Below are 15,903 nucleotides of genomic sequence, written 5' to 3'. Positions count from 1 at the left end.
TGTGTGTGTGTGTGTGTGTAAGTAAGTTTCAGTTTCCCGTAAATTAAACTGGCAAAACATCTGCTGCTGGTCATCACAGGAAGTTTGATCACATGGCTGTTTAAAAAAAGAAATTCCAGATATGAAAAGTAGTCTTTAGAAATGCAAAAAGCTAATATATATAGCAGCGTTTTGTCGCTTGTGATGCCAAAGATAACAAATCTGATCTTCCAGAATATAATGTTAACGGTGTCTTTATTATTTTGCACATCTAAATTGTGCTCAGTTCCCTAAAAGCTCAAATGAAAAGTTGACATCAGTCTTACTGACACATTACAATTTAATAAACACACACAATTTATGACATTACAGGAAGTATAAAAACATTAAATGCATTCATGTCAGTGACGGCTGTCCTTTGCAGACCGGACAGTCATTCACCGATCTGTTTGGTTTATCAATCAGTGCTGCTTAAATTCTCTTCATCCGTCTCAAACACAGGAGGAATCCTCAGTGAGTCATAGCTATTCAATTATACATGCTGGAGCAAAACTGAAACCTGCAGCTTCATGCCTGCAGCAAAGCAGTGCATTATTAAAAAAAAAAAAAGCCAATGTGCACAGTTCAAATAGAAGTTGAAGCCCTACTGTTATTCAGAACCTGTCATTTTTTATAAATGTAACTTTGAAGCTCAAAAGATCGAGGATTTAAAGTATTTGGCCTGTCTTCTAAAGCATGTCATACAAAGCCTTTATCTCAAATATAAACTAACACCATTCACAAAAAAAGTTATATAATACAAATTACAATTAAACACAGAAGTAAAAAAAAAAAGAAGCATCAAACAGAAGAACCCCTGGACATGTTCACGTGTGTTTCCTTCTTCCCAATCAACTTTTGAATGCTGCTGACTTTGTGAGAAGCATTATGCTTAAACACATTATTTGGCAATTTATTTACCCTCTCTCAAGTCAATGTATCTCCTTTCGAAATAAATTGCCAAAATAAAAAGACAAATTGAAAGAACAATAAAGATCATGCAGCAGTTCACACCAATCAGTCTGTCTGTTATCTGGTGTGGAGGTGCTTTGTTCTCTGACTTGCGGTGTGTAGTTGGATTGTGGGGTAAAGGGGTGCCTTTCCCCGAGCACAATATACAGCAGCAGGCCAAGGCAAGCAAGGTGACCCCATGTGTTTGTGATTTGTACATCATCAGCACTTGAATATTGCCTTTTGGTTGACAGTAAAAAGTAGAGTGTTTGAAAATGTAGGATGAGTGATGAGCATGAAACTAAATATCAGCTGGTTTCAAAAACAATATTTTCGCATCATTAATGGTGATATTTTCATGCTTTTCTAAAACATATATTGATTAGCTTTTTAAAGGCCTTTTTTCGTCAAGATATTTGAAATAATTACAACATTGCAAAATATAAGCACTTGCAGGATGTTCAGGTGTTAAACAATATCTTTACACTCTCTGTTTTAATGTTATCTTTGTCTCTAAATGCACTCAAAATGCAGAAATAGACAGAAAAAAGAAAAACAGAATGCAGAGCCCCAATCAATTTGTCTGTTTTCTGGTTTGTAGTTATTTCTTTTTTTTAAACATTGTTTGTGAGGTGGAAATCATCAGTGTTGCTTTCAGAGCAGTCTCTTAGATACACAAGTGGGTTTTGGTTTTCTTCCCAGGAGCCTTCAAGATACATTTTTGTATCTCTTAATTTTTCATAACAAAAATCCAAATGATTATAACCGATACAATTACAACTATGCAGGCAATACAAAACAAAAAAAAATGTATACAAGATTTATAGGTGTTGCAACAGTCTGGTTCTGTGTTTATCAGTCGCCTGCTGGCTTCATGGTCCTCATAATCGCCCACATTCACTACAACATAACCCTGGTTTTGGACATTTCTAGGAACATTGTGCTTCCTCTCATTTCTAGGAACATTGTGCTTCCTCTCATTTCTAGGAACATTGTGCTTTCTGTCATTTCTAGGAACATTGTGCTCTCTCTCATTTCTCGGAACATTGTGCTCTCTCTCATTTCTCGGAACATTGTGCTCTCTCTCATTTCTAGGATTTCTTCTGTTTTGTTCAGTATGGTCGCTTTCAGCTCTGCTGTTGTCTTCTGGTTTGTTGTAGATTTTTGGTCGTTTGTTTTGTTGCTTAGAGGAGTGCTTTTCCTGGATCACAATATACAACAGCAGTCCAACGCAAGCAAACTGACCCCATGTGTTTGTGATTTGTACATCATCAGCACTGCTTCCATAGCGGTTTCTGAGATACGACAGTTGGTTTGGTCCCACCGAAAACTCTCTGATCTGTCTCAGGAGGTTCGTGGTGATGCTGTAGGTATGACCTGGATCATAAGGTGTCCCCTGATTTTCCACAGTGTCATAATGCTGTGTGATATACACTTCATCTAACATCTGGTAAGCTCGCCTTCGGTTTTGCTCCCTGACTCGAACTATGATCCTGTCCCTGTTTTCTCCATCGTAATCCGCTCCGGGATGCGCTACATACGCTGGAAGTGGATTGGACGTTCCCTGATGGAGATTTCCAATCGTGTAGTAATGGTATTGATTTCCTTGAAGTAGTGGATTCAGCAGCTCCTCATAGTTGCCATAATGGTGTGAGCCATAATCTCCACTGTACGGGTCAAAGGTCAGCTGTATAATATCGTTGTTGTCGATGTCGATCTCGTTGGCAAACCAGTGGAGCAGTAGAAGACTGTGCTTGGGCACAGATTGGCCAAAGTTGATTTTCTTCAAATCACTGATTGAATTCAGCTCTCTCTGTACAGCTGACACAGAGGTCAGGGCGAGGAGCAGAGCTACACAGCACCAAGTGACTCCTCCCAACATCTTCATCATCCTGGGTCCACTTGACTCTCAATTAGGATTTCCAAAGTCCTTTTTTGAGGTAGAAATAGAGTACAGAAAGTTTATAAAAACAGATTCATTTAATCATTGATGTGTTTTCACTTAATGATACAAAAATGTATTGAGGGTATTACAATGTTTTAATAATTAAAAGACATTATGGTCTCAAAACGACCTCTTGGGGTCCTTCTCACTTCGGTTAAATGGACTCCTTGCGTCCCTCACTTGCGTCGTTTCCCTGTGACTAGTCCCTCCCACCAGGGAAGCATGGAGAGACGCAAGGAAACCACGAGAAGCAGGGAAATTAGTTTTAAGAGCAATGGGACGTCCTTTCCTCCGGAGCGTCACGTGAAGCGACGTCCGTTTGTGATGACGCTGCACAGCTGATCGTCTGACAGCAGCTCTGTCCCCGTTATTTCCACATACACCCCCGCCTCTGTTAGTACACATTTACTGACACAAACATTTGTATCATCTGTTGTAGACCCAAATAAATAAAATAAAATAAGAACAAATTCTCAAAAAAGATAAACGCCATTCTTAAAATGTATAAACGAACATTAGTTGGATTAATATTGATTAGGGTGCACACAATAAATAAAATAATTCAGAGAAGAAAAAGAGATATGTTATCTATCAAAACCCAGTTAGATTAACATTTATTGGATTGCACACTTTGTTTGTTTGTTTCGATATGTAGCAAATTCACATTTTAAATAGCTCTTAATGACTGACTGAATGGAAATGACAATAAATGAAAATGTAAAACGAAAAAAGCGATCATGAAAATGTTTCCAAAAAATGAATAAAATGATTTTTGACCACTTTGTTGTTCAGATATATCACATATTTGTAACTAAATGATACATGAATTGAAACAAAACACGGTATAAACTGAGGAGTGACTCCCGTGAGGTTCATGTATTTTCTTCACTCCGCTGGGAAACTGCTCTCATGTCAAGAAGCATGAGATCAGTGCATGCACTGCCTCGTCCAATCAGTGAGCGATACACAGTAAGGGGGCGGGGCGAGTGTCTGAGGATTTCATCGGAGGATGGTCTGGTGGTTCCTCGATTATAGCTCCTCCATTATCGCTCCTCGCTCCTCCGGCAAAAATAAGGCCATTGGGACGCTACTCAAGATGGCGCAGACAAATCAACTTCCGGTGAGACCGAGACCGAGGAGCGAGGAAATAAAAAATAAGAGAAGTGAGGAAGGCCTTGGTGAAAAGCAAAAAGTGTGATTTCCTTGCTCTGCAAGAGTGTCACTCTTCACCCCCGTCAGCATTAAATAGGCCCGTAGTAATTGGTATACAACATTGTTTTTATATCATCTTTTTTTCTATAGTAGACGTTAAACATAATAAATCTGAACATTTGAAATAATTTCATTGGAAATGTTAAACATTTGTATTTACTTGCCAAATCATGGAATCAGTTGTATATTTTCTGAGCCCTATATACAGTATAGGTTACTTTTCATTATTCATTCAAAAATACTTCAAAAAAAATATTGAACCTAAAGTGGGAGACATTTTGACGAGCACCACCATATAATCCTCAATTAAAATAAAAACGTATAATACATTGTTGGAAAATAATATTTTGGTAGTAAATAAAAACATTGTAAATAATCTTCTCATAACGGCATAAACAACGTACATTTGCTGTTTCAATCTGAGATTTCGTCACCTAGAAACCCTATTGTTCGCTGCGCCATTTAACATCCAATCTGTACTTGTACAACCCATTTATTTTAGAGTTCATCAAATCAAGCGAGTTCCAAGTTACACTCTATCTAGTAGACTGTTTTAATACACAGCGTTTCCTTGTTGAGCTGCGGTGGAGGGATAGTAACACGAAGAGGAGAGAAAACTCAAGTACAAAGCTGGAATCAAAGTCTTCTTCCAAACATGTGAAATCGTGCCAAAGTAAATAATCAAAACAAAGTAGTGATCAGAAAAAAGGAGAGCTTACCTCCGTTAGTCTACGGCTGTTGAGTGTCAGATCTGTGTGTGTATATAGAGGAAACTCTTGCTAGGTTTCAGTTTCCCGTAAATAAAACTGGCAAAACAACTGCTGCTGGTCGTCACAGGAAGTTTGATCATACAAGTGTTTGAAAAAACATTCTGATTTCAGCATATGAAAAGCAGTCTCTGGAAATGCAAATGCAAAGGATAAAATATATTTTGCAGCGTTTTGTCGCTTGTGATGCCAAAGATAACAAATCCGATCTTCCAGAATATAAACTTAACGGTGTCTTTATTATTTTGCACATCTAAATTGTGCTCAATTCCCTAAAAGCTCAAATGAAAAGCTGACATCAGTCTTACTGACACATTACAATTTAATAAACACACACAATTTATGACATTACAGGAAGTATAAAAACATTAAATGCATTCATGTCAGTGACGGCTGTCCTTTGCAGACCGGACAGTCATTCACCGATCTGTTTGGTTTATCAATCAGTGCTGCTTAAATTCTCTTCATCCGTCTCACACACAGGAGGAATCCTCAGTGAGTCATAGCTATTCAATTATACATGCTGGAGCAAAACTGAAGCCTGCAGCTTCATGCCTGCAGCAAAGCAGTGCATTATTAAATGCATTTTGTTGGGGAAATACTTTCCTCGGCCCATAACTTTGACCCAGTTTGTCAGTTTGTACAATGAGCACCTGTAACCTTGGCTGCTGTGCTCAGTGTTTTGTCTCCCTGTTCCTGCCTGTTGGCGTCAGCTGATATAAGTGTTATGGTTTTATCTTGTTATGCACAATGTTGATTATTCTCTCAGAACCAACTAAATACATGTATCTGGGGTAGAGATCTTCAGGATTTGTTTTGGCATCTTCTGTGTCAACTCGTTTTGTGAATTCTCCGGCCGAAGCTCCAAATAAACCATCAGTGTTTGCCATCTAAGTTCCTGCTCTCTCCGTGCTCCATTGCTTCGGAAGTTTCCATCACACTGTTAAGTCACTGTTTTTGGCCGAATGAGGAAACATAATAGTGATTGAGCGTGTCGCCCATTGACAAAAGCCCTTTAATTTGAAAGATAAGGAATTGGCTGCGTTTGCTGACATGCCTGGCGAAAAGTCTTTATTTGACTCTGGGAGATAAAGACAGAAACATACTGGCAATAGCAGCTCTTGTTATATATGCTTTCAAAGAGAACAAACCAGATGATTCACAATGCAGCTTCAAATGTATCTCACTTGTGCTCCAACATTGCAGAAAGTAAAAAAGGCACTAAATGGAATACGTTGGTGTCAGTGACGGCTGTCCTTAACGGACCTTAGAGCCATTAACATACCTTTCCTTTTTTGAGAGTGAAATGGTTTTCTTTTCATCTGTATCAGACATTGTAAAAATCATCAGTTAATCATTGCTCTTGGATTATTAACGCTGAACCCTAGAGCTTTATTACCGTGCCAAAGCACTGCGTTATAATATGCAATAAAAGCCAATGTGTTCAGTTCAAATTCTACAGAGGAAAAACCCTGCTGTTATTTACAAACTGTATTTATGAATAAATGGAGCTATTAAGTTCTAAAGACTCTCAGCCTTTCATAACGCACAGTTCGAGATTCGAAGATTAAAGAATTAAACTTTTCATCAAAAGCATGTTATACCAAAACAACATTCACCAAAAAGATGAAATGGTACACAAAGGAAATCAAAAGTATGGAGACGAAACAAGACATACATCAGAACAACCCTTGCAGGATGTTCAGGTGTTAAACTATATCTTTACACTCCCTGTTATCTTTGTCTCTAAATGCACTCAAAATGCAGAAATAGACTAAAAAAATAATGCAGAGCCCCAATCAATGTCTGTTTTCTGGTTTGTTTTTTTACTGTTTGCGAGGTGGAAATCATCAGTGTTGCTTCCAGTGCAGTTTCTTAGCTACGAAAGTGGTCTTGGTTTTCTTCCTAGGAGCCCTCAAGATAAATAAATGTATATCTTATCTTTTAACATAAAAAAAAATTATACCCATTAAAATTATGCAGGCAAAACAAAACATACAGTATTTGAAGGTGTTCCAACATTCAGATTCTCTGTTTCCTGTTAGCTTGCTGGCTGCGCCGTCCTCTTCATCGTTGAAATCCAATACAACATGACCCTGGTTTTGGACCTTTCTCGGCTCTCTCTCATTTCTAGGATTTCTTCTGTTTTCCGGGCGGTTGTTTTGTTGCATCGGGGAGTGCTTTTCCTGGATCACAATATACAGCAGCAGTCCAAGGCAGGCAAGTTCACCCCATTTGTTTTCGATGTCAAAATCATCAGCGCTGCTTCCAAAGCGGTTTGTGAGATACGACAGTGGCTGTTGGTCTTCTCCCACAGAAAACTCTCTGATCTCTCTCAGGAGGTTAATATCGATCCTGTAGGTATGAGCTGGATCATAAACTGTCCCCTGATGTGGAATGTGCTGTGTGATATACACTTGGTCTATCGTCTGGTAAGCTTGCCCATGTATGTTTTGCTCCCTGACCCGAAATACGATCCTGTCCATGTTTCTTCCCATATACTCAATTCTGGGATTGACAACATAAGGAGGAAGTTGGGTTGACGTTCCCCGATGGAGATTTCCAATCGTGTAGTACCTGTGTTGATTTTCCCAAGGCAGAGGGTCCAGCACCCCCTCATAGTTGCCATAATGATGGGAACCGTAATCTCCACTGTTTGGGTCAAAGGTCAGCTGTATAATGTCGTTGTTGTCGATGTCGATCTCGTTGGCAAACCAGTGGAGCAGCAGAAGACTGTGCTTGGGCACAGATTGGCCAAAGTTGATTTTCTTCAAATCATTGATTGATTTGAGCGTCTTCTGTACAGCTGACACAGAGGTCAGGGCGAGGAGCAGAGCTACACAGCACCAAGTGACTCCTCCCAACATCTTCATCATCCTGGGTCCACTTGAATCTCAATTAGGATGTCCAAAGTCCTTTTTAAAAAGATAGAGGTATAGAGTAGAGAATGTGTATTAAAAACAGATTTATTTAATCTATCAATGTGTTTTTACTTAATGTTGGTATTACAATGTTTTAAGAATTAAAAGTCATTGTAAGTCTAATACTTGATATGCAGGGTAGTCAAATGTCAGCCCTGTTGGCATAAAACAGGCTCATAGTGATTAGAATACATTATTTTGATATCATCCTTTTTTCTATAATACGCACATAATATGAAAAAGGTGAAATAATTTGATTGGAAATGTTAAACATTTTGGTAACACTTTATATTAAGGTACACAAATTAACCATCGACTAGTTTTTAATTAACATGCATATTAGCAGTATATTGGCTCTTTATTAGTCATTTGAGTTTGAATTGTTTCACTTTGAGTTGTGAAAAGCGCTATATAAATAAAATGCATTATTATTATTATTATTATAAAACACTTATTAATGCCTTATTCTACATGACCGTATTCTACAAGTAATAGGCCATTAGTTGCGTTTTTCCTCAATAACCCTCTAATTAGTGCTTATTTATTGCAAGTAAGGAAGTTGTTGTACATGAGTTTTGGTCTTAATATGCTCTGCTCAATATGGGCCTAATAAGGCAGTAGTACCACAAGAATAGTAAGTACCAATAGCAAGGTGATATTGACCTGTGTGTTTCATATTTGCACATTTATATTTTTGTCAAATGTGTACTGAAGGTTAGACAGGAAACCGGGTACAGGAAGTAGGAGAAAGTGAACTGAATAGCATGGCAATAGACTACTACAAATTGTCTCTATGCAACCTGAAGAGTAAAAGGGTCAAGTCGGTCAGAAAGCTGTAAGTGTAAGCCTTACACTTACACTGTAAGGATTAGTTACATGTATTGTGTTGACATTTGGAGATGTTTAAACTCAATGACAAAATGCGTTAGCATTCGCGCTAGCGTTAGCCATACTAGCCTGTCAATAAAGGAGCATAGCTGCTCATTCCCTGGCTCTCAAAAGAGTTTACTGGCTGTTTAATCTATGTTCACACTGAGACAGTACAACACATAGTGAGAACAGTACACCTACTGTGTAAGTAGATACAAGTAGGTCACACAGTATGATCACAAATACATAAACTCTGTTAAAAATGAGTTTTTATTCAAAAGTACAGGCTGCATGTGTTCTCAGCCTTGGGGAAACTTGACATGTTTTGGTACGTGTGTCTGAACATCAATGGTGCAGGGGTCGGCAACCCCTGCACCATTGGCACGCGGCACCGTAACCAGTGGCACACTATGAATAAGTATGCAAAATATTTAAATTGTATTTTTGGATCCTGAACGAGACCGCCGCCAGGGCGCGTCTCCCCGCTACCTGCAGGAAGCCATGCACGCAACGCAGCCCCGCTCTCCTTGACTCCAGGTGACTTTCTGTTTCCTTCCTCCGTGGTGATCGTTTCACCACAGAGGAAAACACTTCACAAATTGCAGAACCCATAAGGAGCTGTACAAATGCTGCAGTTTTTGCATGGCTGTGTATTTAGTTGAAAGCCCAGTGGCGATCTGCTCATCGAAATAATATGCTACAAAGTGGCGGACTGGCCATCTGTGTGTTGAACTTTCCTGTCGCCTCCCAGACCGTAGTCGAGGAGGGCAGAAGCAACAAGCTTCAGGTTCAATAACCCACTTTAGCTTAAATGACTGGAGAGAGGCGAGCTCTTCTTGGGAGGCTGTTGCATTTATTTAGTTGTTCTTCTGTTTCACAAAATACATCACAGAAAATACATCGCTTCCTCGTTTCACTTCCAGAAACATACACAAGCTTGCTCACTCTCGCGTGACCCTAATATCATAACATGTGTGTTCTGGAGAATCACAGAACGGATGAACGTCCTTATTATTATGCCGTTTAAACCGATTATTTAAATGTGTTTGTTAAATTCGGCATCATGTAAGTTGACAGGACCACACACTGCTTCCCCGCAGCGAGGCTCCCCCCGCCCTCCTGTTGATAATTCACGATCGTCGACACGCTGATACATTTTTTTTTTTTTAATTGCACTTCATATCAAAAAGGTTGCCGACCCCAAGTTTAGTGGTTCATTATTAAAACAGATATTTCAACGTGCTCCTACAAGCCAACATTAAAACAGTTTTTTCTTGTTATTATACCTTCTGCTCATACTGACCAATAGGTATTGGGAAGAAATCCAAAGTCTTCATGTTGAGCAAAAATGTATTTTTAGGTTTTCTGAGTTTATTTTGAGGCTTCAGCAGCCTGAGTTCATCAAATCAAGCGAGTTCCAAGTTACACTCTATCTAGTAGACTGTTTTAATACACAGCGTTTCCTTGTTGAGCTGCGGTGGAGGGATAGTAACACGAAGAGGAGAGAAAACTCAAATACAAAGCTGGAATCAAAGACTTCCACCAATTGTGTGAAATAGTAAAAAAATAAAAACAAACTAGTGATCAGTAAATAGGAGAGCTCACCTCTGTTAGTCTGCTGCTGTCGAGTGTCAGATCTGTGTGCGGGTGTAGAGGAAACTCTCACTTAGTTTCAGTTTCCCCGCAAAGGAAACTGGCAAAACAAGTGTAGCTGGTGATAACAAGAAGTTTGATCACATGGCTGTTCCAGATATGAAAAGTAGTCTTTAGAAATGCAAAAAGGAAATGATAAAATATAAAAATAAAATGTTTAGCTGTGTTTTGTCGCTTGTGATGCCAAAGATAATACATTGTCCTCAGTTCCCTAAAACCTCAAATGAAAAGCTGACATCAGTCTTAACGTTACAATTTAATAAACACACACAATTTATGACATTACAGAAAGTATAAAAAAAATGAAATGCATTCATGTCAGTGACGGCTGTCCTTTGCAGACCGGACAGTCATTCACCGATCTGTTTGGTTTATCAATCAGTGCTGCTTAAATTCTCTTCATCCGTCTCACACACAGGAGGAATCCTCAGTGAGTCATAGCTATTCAATTATACATGCTGGAGCAAAACTGAAGCCTGCAGCTTCATGACTGCGCCAAAGCAGTGCATTATTATTAAAACAAAACAAAAAGCCAATGTGCACATTTCAAATGGAATAAATGTAACGTTGAAGCTCAAAAGATCGAGGATTTAAAGTATTTAGCCTGTCTTCTAAAGCATGTCATACAAAGCTTTTTATCTCAAATATAAACTAACACCATTCACAAAAAAAGTTATATAATACGAATTACAATTAAACACAGAAGTAAAAAAAAAAAGAAGCATAAAACAGAAGAACCCCTGGACATTGTGTGTTTCCTTCTTCCCAATCAACTTTTGAATCCTGCTGACTTAGTGAGAAGCATTATGCTTAAACACATTATATGGCAATTTATTTACCCTCTCTCATTTCAATTTATCTTCTTACTGCAGAAATTGCAAAAATTAAAAGAAAAATTAAAAGAACAACAACGATCACGCAGCACAAATCCGCACACCAACTAGTCTGTCTGTTATCTGGTGTGGAGGTGCTTTGTTCTCTGACTTGCGGTGTGTAGTTGGATTGTGGGGTAAAGGGGTGCCTTTCCCCGAGCACAATATACAGCAGCAGGCCAAGGCAAGCAAGGTGACCCCATGTGTTTCTGATTTGTACATCATCAGCGTTGCTTCCAAAGCGGTTTCTGAGATACGACAGTTGGTTTTGTCCCACAGCAAACTCTCTGATCTGTCTCAGGAAGTTCATGGTGATCCTGTAGGTATGACCTGGATCATAAAGTGTCCCCTGATTTTCAGAAGTGTCATAATGCTGTGTGATATACACTTCGTCTATCCTCCGGAAAGTTTGCCTTCCTGAATTTGGCTCCCTGACACGAACTATGATCCTGTCCCTGTTTTCTCCTTCATAATCCCTTTGGGGATGCGCTATATAAGGAGGAAGTGGATCGGACGTTTCCTGATGGAGATTTCCAATAGCGTAGTACCTGTATTGATTTCCCCTCTGCCGAGGCAGTGGGTCCAGCAGCCCCTCAAAGTTGCCATAATGATGTGAGCCATAATCCCCATCGTTTGGGTCAAAGGTCAGACTTATGACATCGTTATCGTCAATAGTAACTGTGTTGGCAAACCAGTGGAGCAGCAGAAGACTGTGCTTGGGCACAGATTGGCCGAAGTTGATTTTCTTCAAATCATTGATTGAATTCAGCTCTCTCTGTACAGCTGACACAGAGGTCAGGGCGAGGAGCAGAGCTACACAGCACCACGTGACACTTCCTGATATCTTCATCATCCTGTATCAAAGTGACATGCAATTTAGATGTCCAAAGGCCTTTATGGAGTAAAAACAAGGAAATGTTTATCAAAATCAGATTTATAGAAACTAATAAAATCTGTTTATCAAATGATACAAATAGTTATTCAACATTTTAAAAAGTGTGTGACATTCTAGTCTAATGATCAGATATTCGTCTGGACCTTTTTGATGAAATGCAGGAAATCAAATAAAAAACCTAAATTAGCTCTCACAAGTATGAGTTGTGTCAACAATATATTTAAACAAAAAATAACATGAATTGAGTTATTATACTTCAGATCTTAGATCACAATATTGAGAGGTTTAATACAGTAGGTCTGTCTTTTAAAATAACAATGTTGTCATTTGGGAAATAGCTAAAAAAGTGATATCATTTAGATTTTATCCAAATGTTTTTATTTAATATGAATACACAGTCCTCATTCTGTTTAAATATGCATTTGTATATTGATTGTTGTTATTGTGAGGCTTCAGCAGAGTTATTCAAATCAACTGATGATTTCCGTCTACTTAGTTCAAAAGTAGTTTTTACTCAGCAGTTCCTTGTTAAGCTGCGATGCAGAGCAAGTGCCACAGAGGAGACCACTAAAAAAAACGTTACCAATATTGGGAAATAGGGCCCAAGTAAATAATTAACAGGAATAATGTTTACAAAATGACAGTACTAGACCAGTACTAACCTGCTTTAGTCGGTTGCCTTAAAGTATCTGTTCTCTGTAAATCTGTGAGAGCATGCAACACCACTTATTTGGTTTCAGGTTTTCAGTAAATGTAACGGATGTTGCTGCTGGTTACAGGATGCTTGATCAAACAGCTGATTGGATGAAATGTATTCAAGAAAAGGGAAGTGGTTCAGCCTCTCAGGGTTTTGTTAGTTTATAGAGGGATGATTCTGTAAAGAGAAGTCATTTTGTTTATGTGTGTTAAGTTCCACAGTGAGTCAAAGGACTTTTTATAGTGTCAAGCTTATTATTAAACTGTATTCACTTATCGCAGAATCATTTCTTCATTTATATTGCTCAAGTGACCTTTTATTGAGAAATGCACCCTTGCTGTATAGAGCAAAGGACAGCCAGGATCCTTCAGTTATCAGAACAACAACTCGCCTGTTTCAATTGTATTAAGGCTTACAGTTACTCTTTAGAAGGGGCTTTGCCTATCTGGATTACAGGTGGGTGCAGTCTCAGGTGCCAGCTGTCAGCTCTTCTGAATCCTCTGGTCCCTTTACATGTCCACAAAGATTCCCATTTTTTTTATATGCCAGTTCAAGATAATTGCATCACAGCTGAGAAGGCCACTGCCAGAGCCACGCCCCTTTTGGCTTCAGTTCAGCTCTTCACTCTTTGGGGTTGTCTGAAGAACAAAGACACATTAAAATGTCTGTACTGTATGATTCTAATCCAGTTTCGTTTAACTACAAATGAAGACACCGATATCAATCTGACATAAACTATAGTTTATTCAATCCATTTTACAACACAACTCATTTAATGAAATACACCCGTTATATTTTTTTAAGTCAATACATTATTTGTGAAAGCTTTCATAGCACACAGCTTAAGATGTGTGTTGTATTATCACTAAAACTTCAATCCCCGCTACTGCAATATCATGCACACAATCATAATATACCCTACTTAGACTCTTCCCTAACATGTTTGTACATAAGTTAACATGTTTGCATTTTATGAATTATCTGTTGACCTGCAATTTAGAGTTGTGTGTGTATATGTATATATATTGGATTAACACATTATTTGCACTTTATCGTTATTTGCACTCTTCCCACTTTGTATTGCAACTGCTCCACCAATTAACTCGAAAAAAAAAAAAAAGTTCTAACTTACAGTATCATATCTTTCCTTTAGACCAAAAATATACTATGATACACAATGCAATTAAACATATGCATGCAATACAACAAATGCAACAAATACAACGGGACGACCTCCAGACGTTGATCCGTGGTACTGCGATGATGTTTCCTGTTGTCCTGATGGATTCGTGGTCTTCAGCGTCGTTGATATTCACCACAACGTCACCAAAGCTTGGAAGAATTCTAGGAATATAGCTGTTTATCTCATTCCAATGATTTCTTTCGTTTTCCGGGCGGTTGTTCTGTTGGTTAGAGGAGGGCTTTTCCTGGAAAACGATATACAACAGCAGTCCAAGGCAAGCAAGTTCACCCCATGTGTTTACAATGTCAAAGCCATCAGCGCTGCTTCCAAAGCGGTTTCTGAGATGCATCAGTTGCTGTTGGTTTTGTCCCACTGCAAACTCTCTGATCTGTCTCAGGAGGTGAATAGTGATCCCGTATGTGTGATCTGGATCATAAGGTGTGCCCAGATTTTCATTAGTGTCGTAATGCTGTGTGATAAACACTCTGTCTATCCTCCGGTGCACTCGCCCTTCTATGTTTGGGTCTCTGACTCGAGCTATGATCCTGTCCCTGTTCTCTCCCACATACTGCCTTCGGGGATGCACTACATAAGGAGGAAGTTGGATCGGTGCTTCTCTATAGAGATTTCCTATAGTGTAGTAGCGGTGTTGATTTCCCCGAGGCAGTGGGTCCAGCAGCCCCTCAAAGTTACCATAATGGTGTGAGCCATAATCTCCACTGTTTGGGTCAAAGGCTAGCCGTATAATATCGTTGTTGTCGATGTCGATCTTGTTGGCAAACCAGTGGAGCAGCAGAAGACTGTGCTTGGGCACAGATTGGCGAAAGTTGATTTGCTTCAAATCATCGATTGAATGGAGCTCTTTCTGTACAGCCGACACAGAAGTCAGGGCGAGGAGCAGAGCTACACAGCACCAAGTGATTCTTCCTGACATCTTCATCATCCTGTATAGGTATTTCAAAAAGATTCAATTATTTATCCATACTGTAATTTGATGTTTTGATCAGTAAGGTTGCCATATAAACATTTGAAATGGTTTTGCTTGTGGTTATCAACCCTCCTGGTCCTTCTAAGCAATACGATTTTGGCCAGTATTGAGAAGAAATTCAAAGTTCTTTAGCAACTCATTAAAAATGAGAGTATCTGCCAAAGTTAGTCTTTTTAATACAACATTCCCTCCTCATGTTTCAATGAACCTTGTTCCCTTGTTGGGTTGTGATGAAGGGAGAGTACCACAAAGAGGAACATACACATAAACAAAAGACTTGAATGAAGTTATTCACCAATCTTTTGAAAAAAAATGTAATCAGGAAATGAAATGGCTCACCTGCGTTAGTCTGCTGTCGTCAAATATTCGATCTCTGTGATTGGGTTAGGTTAGTTGAATCTCTTTTCTCTGTAAAATAATTTGGCAAAACAAGTGTTGCTGGTGGTTGCAGGAAATGTGATCATAGAGATGTTTAGATAATACTTCCTTCTGTATTCTTATAAAGAAAACAAGAACTTCCTTTCGGGGCTTTGTTACAAGCTATGTGTCTGTACAAATCAGAATAATGAGCAGGTTTATGAGGGATCAGCCTGTCAGGTCCCTACGCGTAAGCATGTCCTTTGGACTGCAGGGTGGTAATCTTGGAGATTTTATACTGGGGCCTGGTTTATTATTAGCCAGCATTTACTCGTCACAATTATATTTCAATTTGCATTAAATAAATGTTGCATAGGCTGCTGTTTCGTTAATATTCTTTAATAAAAATGTTGGTGGTGTAATGTTCTAAAGTCAAAGTGACTCTTCCATATTTTCTCTCAACCTATTTTTACTATGACTGTCCTCTTGAATACTTAAGTTGCAATATCTGTGTCACCACTCTTGATCACCACATTTGAGGGATCTATTGCTTAAAAGTGAAGTGAACTGGTAT

At 38.8% G+C, this 15,903-nt stretch overlaps 4 protein-coding genes across 9 annotated transcripts in view; 1 reads left to right on the top strand and 3 right to left on the bottom strand.

Annotated features, from left to right (window-relative positions):
• LOC307014767 (septin-9-like) overlaps window positions 1-15,903 on the top strand; it is a 114,589-nt gene that overhangs the window by 68,429 nt on the left and 30,257 nt on the right. The gene's annotated exons all lie outside the window — the stretch shown is intronic.
• On the bottom strand, window positions 218-4,922 carry LOC307014769 (uncharacterized protein). 2 transcript variants are annotated; one of them, XM_079642906.1, is made up of 2 exons: window positions 4,846-4,922; window positions 218-2,899 (listed from the first exon to the last, which is right to left on the bottom strand). In XM_079642906.1, the coding sequence occupies exon 2, from the start codon at window positions 2,858-2,860 to the stop codon at window positions 1,700-1,702; it is 1,161 nt and encodes a 386-aa protein (XP_079499032.1). In that variant the 5' UTR covers window positions 2,861-2,899; window positions 4,846-4,922; the 3' UTR covers window positions 218-1,699. The 2 variants fall into 2 exon arrangements, with proteins under 2 accessions (XP_079499032.1, XP_079499033.1); XM_079642907.1 differs by lacking the exon at window positions 4,846-4,922 and adding an exon at window positions 3,064-4,825.
• On the bottom strand, window positions 5,198-12,860 carry LOC307014773 (uncharacterized protein). The gene is made up of 3 exons (XM_079642912.1): window positions 12,767-12,860; window positions 10,290-12,101; window positions 5,198-7,808 (listed from the first exon to the last, which is right to left on the bottom strand). Exon 3 carries the CDS (start codon window positions 7,767-7,769, stop codon window positions 6,831-6,833), a length of 939 nt encoding a protein of 312 aa, XP_079499038.1. The 5' UTR covers window positions 7,770-7,808; window positions 10,290-12,101; window positions 12,767-12,860; the 3' UTR covers window positions 5,198-6,830.
• Window positions 13,528-15,579, bottom strand: LOC307014771 (uncharacterized protein). Its single transcript, XM_079642910.1, has 2 exons — window positions 15,312-15,579; window positions 13,528-14,928 (listed from the first exon to the last, which is right to left on the bottom strand). The coding sequence occupies exon 2, from the start codon at window positions 14,925-14,927 to the stop codon at window positions 13,938-13,940; it is 990 nt and encodes a 329-aa protein (XP_079499036.1). The 5' UTR covers window position 14,928; window positions 15,312-15,579; the 3' UTR covers window positions 13,528-13,937.

The sequence above is a fragment of the Notothenia rossii genome (assembly GCF_949606895.1).
Source record: "Notothenia rossii genome assembly, chromosome: 8".
In the NCBI taxonomy this organism is placed as follows: domain Eukaryota; kingdom Metazoa; phylum Chordata; class Actinopteri; order Perciformes; family Nototheniidae; genus Notothenia; species Notothenia rossii.
The sequence above is the reverse complement of the archived record's forward strand: the minus strand, read 5'-3'. Positions and strand labels throughout refer to the sequence as shown.

What these genes read in the sequence shown, in the direction of transcription:
- LOC307014773 (XM_079642912.1), bottom strand. Translation starts at nt 7,769, where the DNA reads ATGATGAAGATGTTGGGAGGAGTCACTTGGTGCTGTGTAGCTCTGCTC.
- LOC307014771 (XM_079642910.1), bottom strand. Translation starts at nt 14,927, where the DNA reads ATGATGAAGATGTCAGGAAGAATCACTTGGTGCTGTGTAGCTCTGCTC.
- LOC307014769 (XM_079642906.1), bottom strand. Translation starts at nt 2,860, where the DNA reads ATGATGAAGATGTTGGGAGGAGTCACTTGGTGCTGTGTAGCTCTGCTC.